This window comes from Scatophagus argus, chromosome 7 (assembly GCF_020382885.2).
Source record: "Scatophagus argus isolate fScaArg1 chromosome 7, fScaArg1.pri, whole genome shotgun sequence".
Taxonomy (NCBI): domain Eukaryota; kingdom Metazoa; phylum Chordata; class Actinopteri; family Scatophagidae; genus Scatophagus; species Scatophagus argus.
Genome location: NC_058499.1, coordinates 24,330,064 through 24,348,010, shown reverse-complemented (window position 1 = coordinate 24,348,010; position 17,947 = coordinate 24,330,064). Strand labels below are relative to the sequence as shown.

General features: G+C 39.6%; 1 protein-coding gene and 1 long non-coding RNA gene across 9 annotated transcripts in view; one reads left to right on the top strand and one right to left on the bottom strand.

Annotated features, from left to right (window-relative positions):
- Positions 1-377: 377 nt before the first annotated feature.
- nlrc5 (NLR family, CARD domain containing 5) overlaps positions 378-17,947 on the top strand; it is a 33,359-nt gene continuing 15,789 nt past the window's right edge. For 3 of the 7 annotated variants that reach the window (XM_046393932.1, XM_046393930.1, XM_046393931.1), the window contains exons 1-24: positions 380-689; positions 1,770-2,154; positions 3,039-3,089; positions 3,632-3,715; positions 4,618-4,803; positions 4,981-5,135; positions 5,468-5,599; positions 6,275-6,590; positions 8,046-8,526; positions 8,935-9,088; positions 9,305-9,435; positions 12,642-12,870; positions 12,977-13,218; positions 14,083-14,166; positions 14,366-14,449; positions 14,588-14,671; positions 14,795-14,884; positions 15,078-15,128; positions 15,277-15,294; positions 15,611-15,694; positions 16,609-16,692; positions 16,976-17,065; positions 17,156-17,236; positions 17,359-17,442. In XM_046393932.1, coding sequence (XP_046249888.1) covers positions 1,830-2,154; positions 3,039-3,089; positions 3,632-3,715; positions 4,618-4,803; positions 4,981-5,135; positions 5,468-5,599; positions 6,275-6,590; positions 8,046-8,526; positions 8,935-9,088; positions 9,305-9,435; positions 12,642-12,870; positions 12,977-13,218; positions 14,083-14,166; positions 14,366-14,449; positions 14,588-14,671; positions 14,795-14,884; positions 15,078-15,128; positions 15,277-15,294; positions 15,611-15,694; positions 16,609-16,692; positions 16,976-17,065; positions 17,156-17,236; positions 17,359-17,442 — 3,320 coding nt within the window. In that variant the 5' untranslated portion in view covers positions 380-689; positions 1,770-1,829. Of the gene's footprint in view, positions 690-1,769; positions 2,155-3,038; positions 3,090-3,631; positions 3,716-4,617; positions 4,804-4,980; positions 5,136-5,467; positions 5,600-6,274; positions 6,591-8,045; positions 8,527-8,934; positions 9,089-9,304; positions 9,436-12,641; positions 12,871-12,976; positions 13,219-14,082; positions 14,167-14,365; positions 14,450-14,587; positions 14,672-14,794; positions 14,885-15,077; positions 15,129-15,276; positions 15,295-15,610; positions 15,695-16,608; positions 16,693-16,975; positions 17,066-17,155; positions 17,237-17,358; positions 17,443-17,947 lie in introns of all 7 variants that reach the window. The other 4 variants (XM_046393933.1, XM_046393929.1, XM_046393928.1 and 1 more) reach the window with 4 other exon arrangements.
- LOC124061728 lies at positions 4,413-17,789 on the bottom strand. 2 transcript variants are annotated; one of them, XR_006843808.1, is made up of 3 exons: positions 17,625-17,789; positions 6,364-6,477; positions 4,413-4,727 (listed from the first exon to the last, which is right to left on the bottom strand). It is a non-coding gene; the product is annotated as an uncharacterized LOC124061728 (long non-coding RNA). The 2 variants fall into 2 exon arrangements; XR_006843809.1 differs by having other exon boundaries at positions 17,630-17,789.

Below are 17,947 nucleotides of genomic sequence, written 5' to 3'. Positions count from 1 at the left end.
GCCATAGTCTCCTACACTCCCAGCGTTGGACATTGACTCTAGGGAGAGTGAAGCTCTTCAGTAAAGCAGTACAACAAACATGGCAGATATCCAGTCTCGGCTGTGCCTACATGTGCTCTCTGTGAGATTTGCCAGTTCTGTAGTAAGAATTGGTTTTTTTGCACAAGCCGATTTGGATTCAGAAGATAACTCTGTAACACGGAGTTATTTCTTCAGTCCGACATCTACTACCAGTATGAGACCGCGGTCAAGCCAGCCTGCGATTCCAAAACGCGGTAAACGTGGTAATACCGAGTTCGAACCGATTTCACAATAAAAGCAGTGAAATCGGTTCGAACTCGCTATTACCATAGTGTCTCATATACGGAGGCACTTGAAAACATTGGGGAGCCTGGCATGACCGCAGTATAATCAGCCTGGCTAATCTGCTTTCCCTGTGTGAAACCCGTGCTATTCGGTGCACATGTTCCTCTGTGTCGCCCTCGTACACTCAAGCTCATAATTTCTGAAGTGAACAAGTCTTCTGATGAAAAGTCACTTTATACGAAAGTGTCAGAATTTACTCGTTACGCTGATAACTCCGGAGTCCCATGCATAATTAAAGAAACGAAACCAAAACTATGAGGTCCATTTGGTTTCGTTTTAAAAGAAACGTTTCCCTGGTGCAGAGACGCAGTCTGTACTTGTTGGTGAGTGCTCATTTTAGTTATTAGCTACATTTTTCTGTCTATGAATATATGAATGCTGGTAAGCCATGGTAACTCTGGGCTCGAAGGTTTACACATCTAAATCGAGATGATTAGCTCCGTGTCGTACAGCCCAAAGCTGGTGGTGTTGTGGCTGTTGTTACCTTAAATGACCTCGGCTAGAAATTTCAGAACTGCTGGAGGATATGAGGAGAAAAAACACACTTTCTGCCTTTAGGAATTTTAAGTGCGTCAATACAGAAGTAACGAAATAATATAACCCTTATATGCTAGCTACGTTAGATACGCATTAAAAAGTGCTGCGCAAACGCATTGTGTTGTGGACAATAACATTCGTAATGGATAGATGTATAGATGAATAGACTCATTTTAAGCCGTGGCAAAATTGCAATGTATGTAATTTAAATAGTAACGCTTTATTCTAATTAAAAGAAGAAAAAGAAGCAGAAAAAAAGGCCAAGGAAATGTACAGTATGGAAAGTTTGTGGGTTAGATCAGGTATTTCCTGAGGAGGCTGACCGGAACATATGTTTTAAAGATAAATTCTACAGTGCAAACTTGCAGACTTTTGTAGACTTTTACGTAAATTGAAACCGTCTCTGTGTAACACTGTGGGTGAACTTACGTGTATGCTTGTGTTCACTGCTTTGCCACCCCGGTGTCCCCATGTTTGAAAGAACGCTGCAAAAATCCCCCATCAGGTGCATTTCCAGTTGATAAAACAGGGCAATGTGCCCTCTGCTGTGCCCCTATAGTGAGGAAAATATGATGAAGAATCTGCTAGGATGCCCTTTTACTGGACTAAACATAGTAAATTGTCCTCTTGGGGTACTCCAAAATTGAGAAAAAGTTACCTTTAAAGTTCCCCGTAAGTGGAAAAACTGTGATGCAGTGACATGCATCACTCATTATTTAATAGTTCCCATTTTTGCAAAACATCTTTAATCTTAACCAGGATTTTTAATGGTTTCAGCATATATGCATCATCAATTTCTGCACGCTGGAGCCTCACTGCATATATATGCCTTTTTATATATTTTTTTGTCCCTGCCCCTGAGACAGCCAGAGTCTGCCTCTGTGTTTATGTTTGTTTGTTTGTGTAAAAGCTGATGGAGTCTGATCATGGATGAGGAGGATGACACTGAGGAAAATGTGAACTCCATCCTGGCTCAGGAATCCTCGGAACTCCTCACCATCCTTAGCTGTCAGTCATCTACAGTCATCATGAGCTTGTACCAAATGATGCCCAGTAATATGAAGCAGGACATCAACTATCCGGCGTCTTCTGCAGCAGCCCTAACAGAACCCATCAAAGCCATGTTAGAGTATTTCAGGGAGGCCAGTGCTGCAGACTGCTCCCACTTCCTTCAGAGCGTGTGTATGTTGTGTGAGAACATCCCCATGCACCTGGAGTCGAGGCTCATGTCAGTGGCTGGGTATGCAAACAGTGAGTATAAAAAAATGCTATAAATGCTGACAAATCATTCCAGTCCTATTGAGAAGGTTTACACAGAGTGCTTACAGTTTGCTGTAATATATACATAAGCTTCTCCTGTTTAATAAGTGCAGGAACACTGTGCTCTGTTTAAACTGTGACTTCAGCACTAAACCAGACATTGTTGGTTGCTGAATTTAACAGACACTGTATAGACTTTATTTTTACTATGCAGAATTGTACATATTTACAAGAAGCATAACAGGATTGAAAGTGATTAAAGCTTACCTTAACTTGCACTGTAATTCATAACCTTTCCAACTGGAGACCCTCCTCTTATTTAAGTACTTAGTTATAAGATATTTATTGGTGTAAGAAAATATAGTTACACTTAAATCTCACAATGTTTTATGATGCTGTATCATCCTAAAGAATCCTGCAAACACTTTTATTTTATTATTATTTCTTCACTGACATAAGAAGTTGTTAATCCCTTTCCTCAGACTGAACAAAAAGTAGTTTCTGTCACGTTGGATGTTGCAGGGACTGTGATAAATACAAATGTTCTGGTTGTTCTGGTTGCATATTAAGTAAACTTTTTTTTTTACTGATATTTTATACGTTAAGGTGGTATCGTCTTTGTACTTCGACAGCTTTCCTTAAATACATGAAAAAAGGCAATATATCATGTTATATTGAACCCCTATATCGTGATACAGTGCTTTGCCATGCACTGTACATCATATTGCCAGATTGTTGCAAATACACAGCCCAACTGTCATTTACCTTAAAGCCATAGATGCTCTGCATTTTGTTCAGTTCAGTACATGAAAAGTGATACCTACTTTTTCATACTAGTAAAAAATAACTGTTTGTCTGTCTTTTTGACCACTCAGCTGATGTGATTCAGTTTCCTACCACGGAAACGACCACACTGCGAAACACAGGTAGTCAGCATTTGTCTCTTAATGTCTGTCTGTGAGAATATGTATTACATGTCTATGATTATGTCTGTGCATCATTATTCACAGACTAAAGCGGAGAAATGAAAATGAATGGCATCTGTGAGAAAAGCAACAGTTTGTTCAGAAACAGTTAGCATTTATTCAATAAATCTTATGACTTTTCTCTTTATTGTCACTTTGGGAATCCCCAGAATCTCTTAATGATTTAGAAACTGAAAGTTTGCAACTCATTCTGAACTCTGTTCTACCACCATTAGCTCGTATGTAAAAGGAAAGATATCTAAACTGAGGTAAATACTTATTCATGTGCTGTAGTTACTGATTTAAATGAGAGAAAACATGTGAGGTAATTAGTAGAGCATTATAAATGTGTGCTGTCAAGTCAAATTCCCAAATCTTTGTATGACTCCACCATTTCATGCAACAAACGCAAAATTCTTTTAGTGTTGCTGATAGCATTAGTCTTTTTGTGTATTATTATTTATTGCTTATTGTTTTATTTGTACTGTATGTTTTGTCTGTAGATGAAAATTCCAGTCCAAGTCGAACAGATGAGAAGTTGTCATTGCCGCTCTCTCCGCATCAGCTTGTCAAACGCCCACGGATTGGTAGCGCATACACAAAACACTTCAAACAATGTTGCATTGCAGCTACATTCACATGCACAATCCAGCCTGGCTTTATACGTCCCCTCTACTACATTATGGTGGCACATATTATACTTCTTACTGCTACTACTTACTTTGGTGTTGATAGGTTTTTACTTAAGATCTTTAACAAATCAGATAGTGTTGTGAGCGGGATATTGAGACCACAGAGTAGAGACTAAAGACAGATGCTACATCAGAGCCAAACAGCATATTTTTAAATTTATGTTATCAGAGCCATTGGACAAAAAAAAAAAGATATATGTAAAAATGTGGAATATAGGACCTGATATTTGGAAAGGCCAATTATCTGTCTTTTCCTAGTTAAAGCATTGCTTGTGTATTTGCTAGGTAAGCAGCCGTCACTGGAATGAGAAGGATCCATCTTGAAATATGAGCACAAGTGCTGCCTGTGACCAGTGTCAAAATATAGTAAAATTGCAAACTGAGTTTACACAGACATAAAAATCAAATGAGAAGTTGAAGAATGAAATGACAAGTTGTCATTCCACCGTCATGTGTTAATTGTGCACATAAACCAGGCATCTTAGCTATGTTTCTTTTCACTGAGTATTACATTACCAGGGTTTACCCACTACCTATCTTACCACTGAACCAAAGCAAGTTTACTTACAACAAAGAGACACCACCATGTGGATTTACTGTCAATTCCAGTATCTTTTTCAGTTGTTCATTGGCTCATTTTTGATCACTGAAGGCATTTTATTTGGTAGAACATTACAGGAAATTGTTACTTTTTTTTACTTGTGCATTGCAACTTTGCACTTAAACAAGACCAGTTTTCTCTACAGAGACGCTACAAATAATATTTTTTTGTGTTTCATTATGTATTATACCCTCAGACCATTGGGAGCAGTATCTGGTTGCAGTGGTGAGTTTACAGCTGAGCAGGTGGGAGCGTCTCAGTGAGCGCCTGGTGAGAGAGGTCTCTCTGGACAATGTGTGGGTTAGCCTAAGAATGGCAAACAGAGGCAGGGACAGACCTGATCAAACCCCTTGTTCAGTAGACCGAGGAAGCAGAACACCAGGTTAGTGTGACTTCTTTCATATCTTTTAAGTCACATCTTTTGATATGAAAGATTTCTGAATGTACATGCAGGTAAGATGCAAAAAATGCATCTTGATCATACAGACATAAAACATTCCTGTTCACTCATAATTAAAATCTGCTGTACACTAACTAACAATTGCTTCAACAAACTCAGAGCCTGATGGGGATTATGGATTCATGGATACCAAAATGACATTGGAGACATTCCTCCAGGGATGTAAAGGAAAGGTGGCAGTCCTCTTTGGCCAGTCTGGATCAGGAAAAACTCTGCTAATGTCAAGTTTAGGACATCAGTGGGCACATGGATTAGTAAGTTTACATTTTGCTCACCATTCAATAGCTATTTAAAAAAAGATTTGCATTGTCAGGGATATTCTATGCTAATCTACTGCAGTGGTGTCGTGATGTTGGCTGCGCAAACATTTACTAGTTTACCTTAAATAGGAACTCCACCAATTTTTCATATCAAGATCCACTGACAGGTGTAGGTGAGAACATCAGCATGTACCATGTGAGCAGAACTCTGCTCATTATATCTGCTTTAGGCCAGAGGCTCATCAGTATCCTCTCTGCACAATGCTAAATTGATGTCTTTTCAACCCCCAACCCATTTCTGCCCCCTTTTCTCACTTATCATCCAGGGCCCTATCCCTTCATCGTTCCTGTTTGTCCTGCTAGAGTTCCGTCAACTCAACTGCGTCTCCCGCCCTATCTCCCTGTCTGAGCTGCTATTCCAACACTATCTTCCTCCAATAGGGGGAGACAATGAGAAGGTATGCTGGTAGCAATACTAGAAGAGTTCCTTCACAAATTAGGACCTTTCTTAAGTTAAATTGGAAGTTAGTACTTCAAGTAATTCTGTACTAAAATCAATGTTGAGTTTGTCGAGGTTGATGAGTGCAGGGTAATGGGAACGTGACTGATAGGACCCAAATGCACTCTTCAAAAGCAGATTTTGCAGTTCAGTCAGCAGCTAAGAATCTACAAACCAGTATGAAGGCAAAACAGAGGCTGTTTTCAGATAAACAGAGTATAGACAACATTATACAAGGCAACAAAGAAAAGGCACAAAGACTTAATGATTTCTCAAGGAACAAAGGAAGTGAACTGACAGGCAAGGTGAGTGGCTGATCGGGGAATGAGATGCAGGTGAGGAGGTGGGCAGGGGAATAACTGCAGGTAACTGCAGAACAGATGAGGAGGAGAAGTGGGAACAGATGTGTGGATGGGTGGGGCAGTTAGGTTAGGAAACCAGAAATGCAACTGGAGAGGAGAGACAGACTTTGGGACATTTAGTTTAGGAGTAGAGGGACATAAATAAATCAGTGGGTCTTCACCCAAAACCAAAATATAAACATAATCATACATTTTGATGAAAGGCAGTAGTGCATGCCTAATTGATGACTAATACATTGTCTTATATTGTATATATGTTCTGTCGTTCTCAGCAGAGAGTCATCTTGGATTACCTCCTTTCTAACCCAGAGCAAAGCTGTTGGGTGTTTGATGGCTACGATGAGTTTCACAGCAAACTCACCAGACAAGAGGTTTGCAAGGGGCTGTTGGACCCAGAGCACCCTCGGCCTGTTGCAGATCTCATCTCAGGGTTGTTGAATCGTCAGCTTCTTCCGGGATGTACCGTGGTGGTCACCTGTCGAGCCACATGTCGTGATTTAGAAGGCATATCAGATAAAATGGGGCAGCTGCTGGGGTGGGACTACCATGACATCAAGGAGTATGTACGCAACTTCTTTGAAGTAAAAGGTGAAAACATGCTTTCAAATTTATGTTCTGCTATTATTTTTGTTCTATATCAACATAGACCTCCATTCACTATGTTAGTCTTCATGAGCTGTTTTATATTGAAGACCATTACCATTTTTTCACAAGGCTTTCTTACCTATAGCTATGCATAAATTAAACTAAAGTTCACAATCTTCTTTTTAAAATACGAACATGTGAAATTATCAGTTTTAAAATGTCTTATGCTGCTTTTTAAAGTTTGAAAAAATAGCCTCACTTCTACAGGGAGACTTCGAATTGTTTGCAGTGCAACAACTGTATTGTGGGAAGTGTAGGATTTAGTGTTTGGGTTGGAGCCATATTAGGAATTAAAATTTAGCGTGGCAAGGCAAGAGATGTAGTCTCTCCATTGTGTCCAGGGTATGCCTCACGGTTTCTTTCCAGATGGACATGCCTGAAACACCTCCCTTGGGAGACGTGTGGGAGGCATCCTAACCAGATACCCGAACCTGCTCAACTGGTTGCAATTGGCTCGAGCAGCGGCTGAGCTCTTCACTCTGTCTCCAAGGCTGGACCTAGCCACCCTGTGGAGGAAACTCATTTCAGCCGCTTGTATTCACAATCTCATTCTTTTGGTCACTACACACAGCCCATGACCATAGGTGAGCATTGGAACATAGACTGGTAAACTGAGAGCTTTGCCTGTCAGTTCAGCTCTCTCTGCACCGCCACAGACCAGTGTAGCATCTGTATAACTGCAGATGCTGCCCGGATTTGCCGGTCGATCTCCTACTCCATTTTTCCCTCTTTCGTGAACTAGACCTTGAGATTGAACACCTCCACCCTTTTCTGGCTGAGAACCATGTGCTCAGACTCAGAGGCGCTGATTTTCATCCAGCCATTCCACATTTGGCAGCAAACCGTCCCAGTACGAGCTGGAGGTCACTGTTCCATGAAGCCAATAGGACTACAGCATTCACAAAAAGCACAGACAGAATCCTAAGGTCGCCAAACCTGACTCCCTCCACCACTGGGCTGTGCCTAGAAATTCTGTCCATGCCTACTGGAGGACAAACCCAAGTCCCTGCTTCAGGCTGGGCCCGACAGGGGCCCATGGGCAGAGGCCAGGCTTGGTTCCCAGGCGGGCCCAAGTGACCCTTCGGGAAGGTTACACTTGTCCTTGTTCTTCTTTTTCATCAAGGTCTTCCTGGTACAAACTGCACCATAAGGTCACGGTTCATGGAGGGGAACAGTCACCAGTGATATTAAAAATTAGCAAGGATGACAGCAAAAAAAGCTCAAAGAAACACCAAGCAAGCCAATTCTATTAACATATACAGAGCCAGGGAGAGCACTGAAGCTCAGTCTGAATGCACACACACAGTTATCTGAGATCTGATCAGGCAAAATAAGTGACTATACGTATGGGGGTCTACTTAAAATGTCTTTCACTAATTTTTTGTCTCCCATTCAAAGGTCACGCAGCCAACAGAGGTCTTGAGGAGCAAGCAGTTGATCTTCTTCTTTCCACTCGACACCTCCTGGCTATGTCATCCATCCCTGGCCTCTGCAACATGTGCTGTATCTGTTTGAGTCATTTACTGCAGGAAGGAAGCAACACAAGAAGCGTGCAGGTGCCAGAAGAAAGAGGAAGTGAGACAAGGAAAAAAAACCCAAAAAAGGAAGATAAAGGACTGCAGATGGCAGGAGGAGGAAGAGGAGAAGAGGGGAATGGAAGAGGGAGTCTTGCTCAAGGGGGAGATCAAGAAGGAAGAAGACGAATTAAAGACACAATGATAGATGTAACAAATGGTAGAGCCCAGCCACCTCTCACACAAGCCGAGATACCCTCCACCCTTACTCAGGTCTACCTCACTGTTCTTGTTGCTTTTCTGAGCTGTGATCCCCTTCAAAGAGGAAGAAAAGATGCGCCAAAGACAATGACAACCCAACAGAGGTGAAGGCTGAGCACAGTTCTAAACATGGAAGCGCTATTTCAAGCACCTGACACAACACGTATAACAAAATTTCAGTAAATTTGATTGACAAGGTGAATTCTGACAAAAACTTTCTAATTTCAAAATTCCTCATTTTGAAAAACATCTTAGTATATCACACAAAAAAGAGGAAACCTTCTGAAAGATTTGAAAAATGAGAAAAAGCTGGAATAAAATATGAAAATGTTAGCTAGAACAGAAAATGTTACCACAGAATATCTCACTAACACACCGTCTTCCATTTAATGATGAACTTGGTTTACTTACGGTTGCAATTCATTTTCTTTGAATGTTTAATGCCCGAAAGCAGCAAATCTGGTTGTTAAGTGAATGAATGATTTTTTTTGTGTGTGTGTCTCTTTGTACAGTACTGTGTACACGTTGAGTCAGTATCGATATGAATTGTGTGAGCTGAGCCATCTGGCCTGGACAGGCTTAGAAAGCAACAAGATCCTCTTCATGGAAGAAGACATTTCTCCAGATGTTTTGAAGTTTTCAGTCATGACAGGGCTCTTCTCTCAGGTCAGAGAAGTGTTATATAATCTGTCTTCTGTATTTATCTTGCTGTTTGGTGATAGCAGTTGTTAAAGAAGGTGAAGAGCAATAGCTGGCATACTTTCTACATTCACTGAATTTGTATCGTATATTACAGAAGCAAATATAAACAATAGCATTATTCACAAATTGTAATGACTTCAATCATGATATCTAACACCTTCATTGGTGTATTCCTGTCAGGTGGAACTCAGGCGTGAGGACGGAACACTGGCCAACTCCTACTGCTTCATTCATTTGACTTTGCAGGAGTTTTTGGCCGCACTCAGGATCATGACCAGCAAGGATGTTGATGATATGCAGCTCAAGAAGAGGTAAGCAATGGTAGTCAGAGGTGGAGGTGACAGTATGATCATTCAGTGTCTTTGGGCCTATGCTTTATCTGTGCATTTCCTAAAGAGAGAATATGTAGCATTCCTTCATTTATAAATGTCTAAAAACCACAAGACTTTTGTTATGTTTTGTTGAGTGGTATACTTACATTATCCAAAATGTTTTCAATAATGTTCAAACCATTGACATATAAGTGAAGATGAATGAGATGTCTCCACTTCCTCCCACTTTAGAAAGTGAAGCCAAAATCACATATAACTACGCAACTCTATCGCGAGCAGGGCTCAGCTGTCAGTGACGGCGCTACATCACCTATTTTATAGTATCAACTTATTAAAACTAAACCTATCAGAAAAATGAACACCCAGCCCTTTGATTAAAACAACCTAAAATGACAGAAATAATCTTTAGGAAATAGTTTGGCCCGTGTCACACCTGCTACCCCAGTGGGGGAGGAGGTTATGACCTGTACTGCAGCCAGCCTCCATTGGGTGATTGAAATTTTTTCGCTTCACTTCAGAGTAGCTGCCATGTTGCCTTTACAGTCAAAGGTTCAAACCCAGTGAAATCAGTAATTTTATTCAAGGCAACATTTTATTTAACGTGCGTTTCGTTAGGTCAGCCGTCACCGTAACTTCCGGGAGAGATTCAGGAAGGAAGTTGGTGAACATGACTAAACTTAATGATAATAAATCTTTTAAACTTTACCTCATCTGTGAATAGTACTGCCTGAGTTATGTCAGATTTTCATTGGCAATTTGGGAGTTTAACAATGAAGACGGCAACTCCCATGATCCCACCCAGCTTTATTGTGTCATCAGGCTTTTGTTTTCACTGTTTTGGTTGAGAGACCTCTAGAGCCAGAAAATACATACTATGTGTTAAAGTATTCAGATTGTACTTACTGACGGAATAACAAAATTATCTGCTGAGTCACGTTTACTATGTACGTTATTACCCAGTATTTTTAAATGCTAATATGTACTGTGGCTTTACACAGTCTCAAAGAGAAACTCTTTTAGGCTTAGGGTACCACCAACTTGCTGCACTGTGTACACTGCATCTAAAATAGAGCCCAATAACCCTCATAAAGATTAAAAAAATCATTGTATCAGTGGTGGACGAAGTTTTCAAATCCTTTGCTTGAGTAAATACACTGATGGATTCATGCCTATTTCACTATTGTTTTTTGACATGGAAATACATTTGTACTATTTTGTGTAGCACTGCAAACTAACTATTTTCTAAAACAAAGCCAGGTGTAAACATTAATAGTTTTCATCTCATCTGAGTTGTAATCTTAGCTAGCCTAGTTAGTTTAGATAACTAGCCTCTCATGCACACTTTGTTCTGTGTGGTGATAGAGAAAGAAAATAGTTCCTACATGAAACTGTTCACTTCACAGACTGAATTATTTTGAATAACAGGTTAATGATTTATGAAAAGAGACATTGCTATTGAGTTTTTCAGATGTGTTTTTGGTTTTTTTTTGGACCCTCTGAGCACTGACACTGCATCTCTGTAGTTGATATCGCTAAAACTCTGCAACTCATACCAAAACAATCTAGATGAATGAATAAGAGAAAAGTATGTATTTTTGATGTTGGGATGAAGTGTACCTTTAATGAACAGCTGTAAACTCTCAATTTGTAAAATTACTGTAACTAAAGCTCTATGATAAATGTAGTGAAATGTAATGGAGTAGAAGTAAGAAGTAGCTTGAAAAGAAGTAGGCAATAGTACTTGAATTCAACCACTGTATATCATACATCAAAAAAATCATAGCACAAATTTAAAAAAAATTGTAATAATAGGTCTGTTCAAGAATTTTCCTGTCATTGAAACTAAATTCTCAAATATCCCTTAATGTGTTGTGCATTATCTGTATAAAATTACAAGGAATAATAGTGTTATAGGATTTGTCCATATAGAGTTACACTCCATACCAGGAATAACCTCACCATGGAAAGAGATGAGCATTGCAAGTGGAACACAGTATGTGACATTACAGAGCTCCACCCATAAAAGGAGATCAAAAATGTGCTGACACAGGCTCAAGGTGGATGTTCCAATTACAGTATAGGGGACACAGGAGATCATAGGTTGTGGGGGTGGGGTGACAGTGAAAAGTGACACAGCAGAATGTTAACCCTGTGACAAAATAAAAGCCTTCCTTTGTATAACCACATTATGAATTAAGGGTTTCAGTCTAATGTTTTTCTTGTAGAGCGTGTTCACACAGTAGAGTGTGAAAGAGGCGTTGCAAGACTAACAAACTGTGCCAGTTTCCCTTTAGGCTTAGACACATGCCATATTATCGCCATGTTCCTATTTTGATTCTGACAGAAAGTTTACGTTTTATGTCATATCCTGTTTATGTTCAACTTTGGTATCAATTTTGGTTGTGTTTTCTCTTAACAATCAGGCAGACAAAAGCAGTCAAAACGGCCATCTGAGGTACTTGCATCCTACTCTTTGTGTACTGTGGTAGTTACACGACTGTAAAACTAGCAAGCTACAACCTGCATTTATGATTTATTCTTCTCACCTGACTAGAGAGACTTGGGGCTGTCCTCTCCACAGAAACATACACTATTTAGACAAAAGTCTTGGGATGGGGCTGTTTTTCAGGGGTTGGGCTGGGCCCCTTACTTCCAGTGAAGAAAAATCTTATTGCTTCAGCATACCAAGACATTTTGGACAATGCTATGCTTCCAACTTTGTGGCAACAGTTTAGGGAAGGACCTTTTCTTTGGCAACATGACTGTGCCCCAGTGTGCAAAGCAAAGTCCATAAAGACATGGTCTTTATGTTTGGTGTGGAAGAACTTGACAGGCCCACACAGAGCCCTGACCTCAACCATCACTGAATACCTTTGGGATGAAATGGAATGGAAATTGTGAGTCTGTGAGACCTTTTTGTCCAACATCAGTGTCCTAACTATTGCTCTACTGCATGAATGGGCAAAGATTCCCATAGAAACACTTCAAATCTTTTGGAAAGCCTTCCCAGAAGAGTGGAGGCTGTTATAACTGCAAACCTGTCTATGTATTTGGAATGCAATATCATTAAAGTCCCTGTTGGTGTAATGATCATGTGTTCCATGTCGTCCATAGCGTAACATAGGTGTGTACCTTCATCTTAATCCAAAAATATTAACTTTACTCTATTGTCATGGCTCCCTCAGATTCAGTCTGAAAACCCGCTGGACAACCAAGTCAGACCAGAGGACACTCTTTGACTCCCTGTACCTGTATGTATGTGGTCTTGCTTCCCAACAATGCACATCAGCCTTAATTCAATTAGCCAAGACCTCCGATGGAACAGAATGCCAAAAGTGGGTCCAAAAACGACAAGCCCTTGTTCTAAAGCTGTTAAAAAACCTGGGTCACAGCAACACTCTGACTGGACCAAAGGTAGAATATGAACTGAAGTGAATCTTGATAAATAGATGTATAATTTTATTTTGCGGATTTTTTTTCTTGCTTTCTTTACTGATACTACCTTCCTACATCTTCTCAGGTATTGGAGCTCTGCCACTGTATCCAGGAGAGCCAGGACCACCGATTGGCTCAGTTGGTTGTGGGTACAAGACCCACACTGGAGCTGCGCAACATCCGGCTGTTACCTAATGATATTGATGCTTTGGCTTTTGTAGTTAACTCAGTATGTGATAAATACATTGGACTGGACTTTGGAGCATGCTCAATGGAGTTGGAGTGTTTAGATGTCCTGCCCAGGTGTCGGTACATCCACTACCTCTGGTAAGTTTGCACAAATGCTCAGACAAGCAGAATAATAGATCAGTCAAGTAAAGCATGAGTCCAGAACAGTCCAGATGGTGCTTGCGCACAGCATGTGAATCTAAAAACCAGTTTAATGGCCAGAGGCATGCTGCACATGAGGAGCACTTGAAAACTTAAATTGTAACACATTAAAATGAAAAGATGGATGGTGTTGATATGTCAAGAATCTGAAAACCTGGACGCTGACAGAAGAGTAAATGTGGAAAGAGCAGCTGCTTTGCCTCTGACATTCCTCAGCTGATTGGCCATCTGTCGCGCATAGTGTGAGGCTAACTGAAGTCTTGACTCAGGGAACAAAAAACACCAACTAACATCTTTAATTTTTTAACAGAGCAACTCAAAACTTTTACCTTCATAAGGCAAGATCATAGAAGATAAAACAATAAACAGAAAAACCAGAAGGTGTGTAAAGTGAAACTATCCAAGACACAAGCTGCGCTGGAAAAATAATAAACAAACTGACGCTTTTGCATATAATCCGGGCAGAAAGTGGTGAAAGCATGGAGTTCTTCACACTAAATGTATCAGACTCTAACTGTATGATTATGTAAGTTACAAATGATAGGATTGAGCCAGTGGACACCAGCAGCAAGTCTTGCTTGAGAAGCCTGACTCATTGGTGCCAGTGTTGGAAATATGTCCCGGCATATAATGGTTACACTTGCAAATTTGGAAATCATAGGTAGATGTCCATTATTATTACTAATATTTTTTATTTGTATGAACAACAAATCAGACATATTTTAGGGGAGTCTTTTAATCCAAATTACAGTTTATTTCATTCTAACTTTTTTTTTTTTTTTTTTATTTGTTTGCTTTCAGTTTTCGCAGCCGCAAGTATGGTGACAAGTTTGCTGAGAAGTTGTCTTCCATTTTGCCAAAATTCACAGCCCTGAGAAAACTTGAGTAAGATTCAAATTGTTGCTTTTCTTTTTCCTACCGTTTTCGGTCTATCTTTTGACTCTCTCTCATATCCAGCTTATCACAAGTGGAGCAGTGCAAATGATATTCCCCTCCTCAGGCTACACTCACAGATGATTTTTTTCTTTCTTTCTTCTGAGTGTCAACACCTTTACTGACTGATTTTGTCTTTTGTCTTCTCAAGGTTTTGTGGTGCCAGTCTGACTGCCACGGGAGCAGCTTGTTTTGCCTCTGCTCTACAGAACTGTCCACACGTCACTGAAATAAAGTAAATTTGCTACAGTATAGTTTTGTTGTTTCTGACTGAAAAGGCTTGCTCACCTCAGATACAGAATCTACTGTAAAGCTGAAATAATAAGGATGCAGGTCAAAATTCTGACCTCAAACTTTTGTTTTTGCAATGCAGTTTGAGTGACAACAATCTGAAAGACGCCGGTATCAAACACATAGTTGATGTTTTCACCAAGCTACCAAGACTGGCCTCAGTAATGTAAGTACATACTGCTAATGAGATGCAATTCTTAGCTAACCACAATATTTTGCAAGATGTTGCTGCATATTTAGTTGGTTTCGTGTATAACAGTGTGTGTCTTCGTGTGTGGGTACATTTCAGACTGGGTCGAAACAACAGCTCTCTGACAGCACTGAATTATCTCCTGGACAAAATGTCTTCATGTTCAAACATCCAGCACATTCATGCAGAGTATGACCACGCACATTCACACACAAACGTGATGTCACCGCCATCATTATTTTGACATGATTTTACGCAGAGGCTGTATAGTGCATCCACGCAGGCTCTCTGTTAATGGATATATACAAGTTTTCATTTTCATGTTTTAAAAATTAAGTAAATAGAATTGTTTTAGAATATAGTTTTTTGTTTCCTTTTGTAGTGGGATGAAGGAAATGACAGTAACGTTTTCCCAAAACTCAGATTTGAACTGGTGAGTTTCATTTAATAATAAAGCATAAAGTAAATACAATTAATACAACTGAGTACATACGATTAACCACACAGTGCATCTATGAATAACATTATCATTAAATGAATTCTGTGCATACTGAAGTTCAGTCTCATATTCCCCTCTGCAGCAATAAACCTACGGTCAGGTAAGACAATAACACTCACATCAAAGGTTGACAACTTTCCAGTGGTTTACTGACATAGCCAGTTTCCCTGAAGAACTTTGTTCCTCCCTTGAATTAAAATAGCTCTTAACAAGGTTCATGTAGCATAAATGACCTCTTAAGCCACTACTACAGAAGTACTGCTGGGCTCATTAAGTCTGTTTAGTTTATGCACCGATTTATTTGAATTTAATTGAAGCTATGGGTTTCAATTTTGTTGTTGAGCCCTGGTTTGTTTGTTTGTTTGTTTTTTAATGTTGAAACATTCATTAATCTCATTGTATCAATGGTTCTCCAGCTTGTTAAACCAGAAATGGAGCAAGCCTGAGATGGAAAAACTTGCAGAGTCATTGACAGGTTGTCCTGCCTTGTCTGTCCTGGAGTAAGTAACCCTGAATACACCTCTTCAAATTTAGCAAACAATAGTGATACAGCCAGAAGGTGTTAAACACTTTTAATCAAGTACTATACTGAAGTGTATATTCACAAAATATTTTCATACACTTCTACTGCACTAAATCTCAGAACCTAATTGTTTTAAACATATCCTTCCTGTTCTATTAAAAACACAGATGCTCCAGGTGTGCTGATTGTGAATGTTTGTAAAACTGAAGGATGAAGCATTCCTTTATGTACTGAGGGCATTCTCATACTTCATAAGACAAATAAACTATTGAAACCCTCTTGGATTGGCTGGAAAATGCATCATCACGAAGCAGAACACAGGCTGTCTTTCTGAGCTCATGTAAAGCTGGCTTTTTGGAGATATGTGGATCTCATAGGACAGCCGCACGACAACCATATGCTGACCTTAAAGAATATGATGCATTGCTTTAGATTAAACCAGCCAGCAGTTTATGAAGTAGTTAAAATGAGCTCAACTTGCAGTAAAATGCAACATATACATCAATGCAGCAGTGCTATTATTCCAAAAACATGAAATATACAGGGAACATGTTACTACACTATGAGTACTTTTACGCTTCATACATTAGTATATTTGGCTGAAAATACTTTGAAATCACTTTAGTAAAATATCTGAATACTACATACTGTATTATGTGTGCCATCACTTCCTTCCTGTTAGCAGGATTAACCATAAGTGACATTTTGCATTTTATAATTAGGTATTACATAGAATTGCCATTTGCCACTGCAAGACATATACATGTATATTATATATATTAGTGTATATTATGAGTGTAGTGTATATTGTAGTTTGTAATTGTACCACTTAATAAACACAGCATATTAATTCAGACCAAATACTAACAAAGTTCTTTGTGTGTACCCTAGTCTGTCTGGAGGCCAGTGGGATGTGGAAACTCTGAGGACACTGATTGTGTTTTTGCCAAGGTTCAACATAACCCAAAAAATCATGTAAGAGTGGGTTTATACCAAACTGCCCTACACAAAGCATGGGGTTGTAAGAGCTGGAAGGGAAGCATGAAAATGAGAATTTGAAGGAGAAATATCTCTAATTTTAGAGCTAAATGCTCTAAAATTATTCTACTTTTGCCACACTAATACTCAATTTATGCTGTACTCTATTCTACTAGCTGTCCTAAAAGAAGGTTGGTCAAGCATAAAAAGATATTCAGCAGCATCAAGAGTTCAGGAGCAGCAGATTGTTGATGTACAGTGGTCTCTCTCTCTTTCTTAGTGCAAATGACAGCTGTTCATCAGTTGAAGGTTTGGTGATCCTGACTGGTGTGCTGTCTGCCTGTTCTGCTGTGATGGAGCTTCATATCAGGTACAAACATACCTGCCATGTGTACTGCATACATGAAAATGCACAAATGCACACACCTTTAAAATACATCATACCTTCTTGATGTTTCAGACTACAGAGTCCTATTCAAGCGTCTATAGTGTTCCCCGGAGGGAGAGAAAAACCTGCTGATGACAGATCTAAATTGCTCTGGTGTGTATTTACAACAAACATTCATTCATAAAGAAAACTTATTTTTGGATGAAGTGGAAGTGTAACTTTATACTGCTGAATATCAGTGATGATGGTAAACATGAAGCTGTTTCCTCTGACAGTCTGAGCTCCTGCGGTCTGCTGCCTGCCCATCTTGAGAGAGTGTGGAAGAGTTTGGGAACCTCGTCTGATCTCACGTTGTTAGAGTAAGACACACCAAAATCAAACACCAAGCCTGTTAGTCAGAAATTCCATCTGTACCAAAGATATATTCTAGTACTATGTAGTGATAAAGAAAAGTTTTTGGAATTGGTCCAGTAGATTGCCTCAGCTGGCAGTAACACAATGGCAGTTGAGCAACGCAAAACTTGGTTGTTGCACTTCTTACCTCACCTAAATTGTTGAAATCAGATAGTCAGTCATGACTTTGGGAATAAATTTGTGCTGGTGGTTCCTCTCAGTAAACTATAAACACCTATGTCCAGCCCTGGTTCTCGTTTTCACAGTCAACTTCTTCACGAGATTTCAAAGCTTGAGTGAGACTTGTGAACTGTAAACTGTTCCCAGCATTTAAATATGTTATCTTGCCTACACACACCCTCAAATATGCATTTCAGTGTGTGTGTGGGCGAGATAACACATGTTGTAAATAAGCTCACAGTTTGCAGGGAGCTTACTTGTCATTTTGTCCTTGAAATCAGCTTTTGAAAA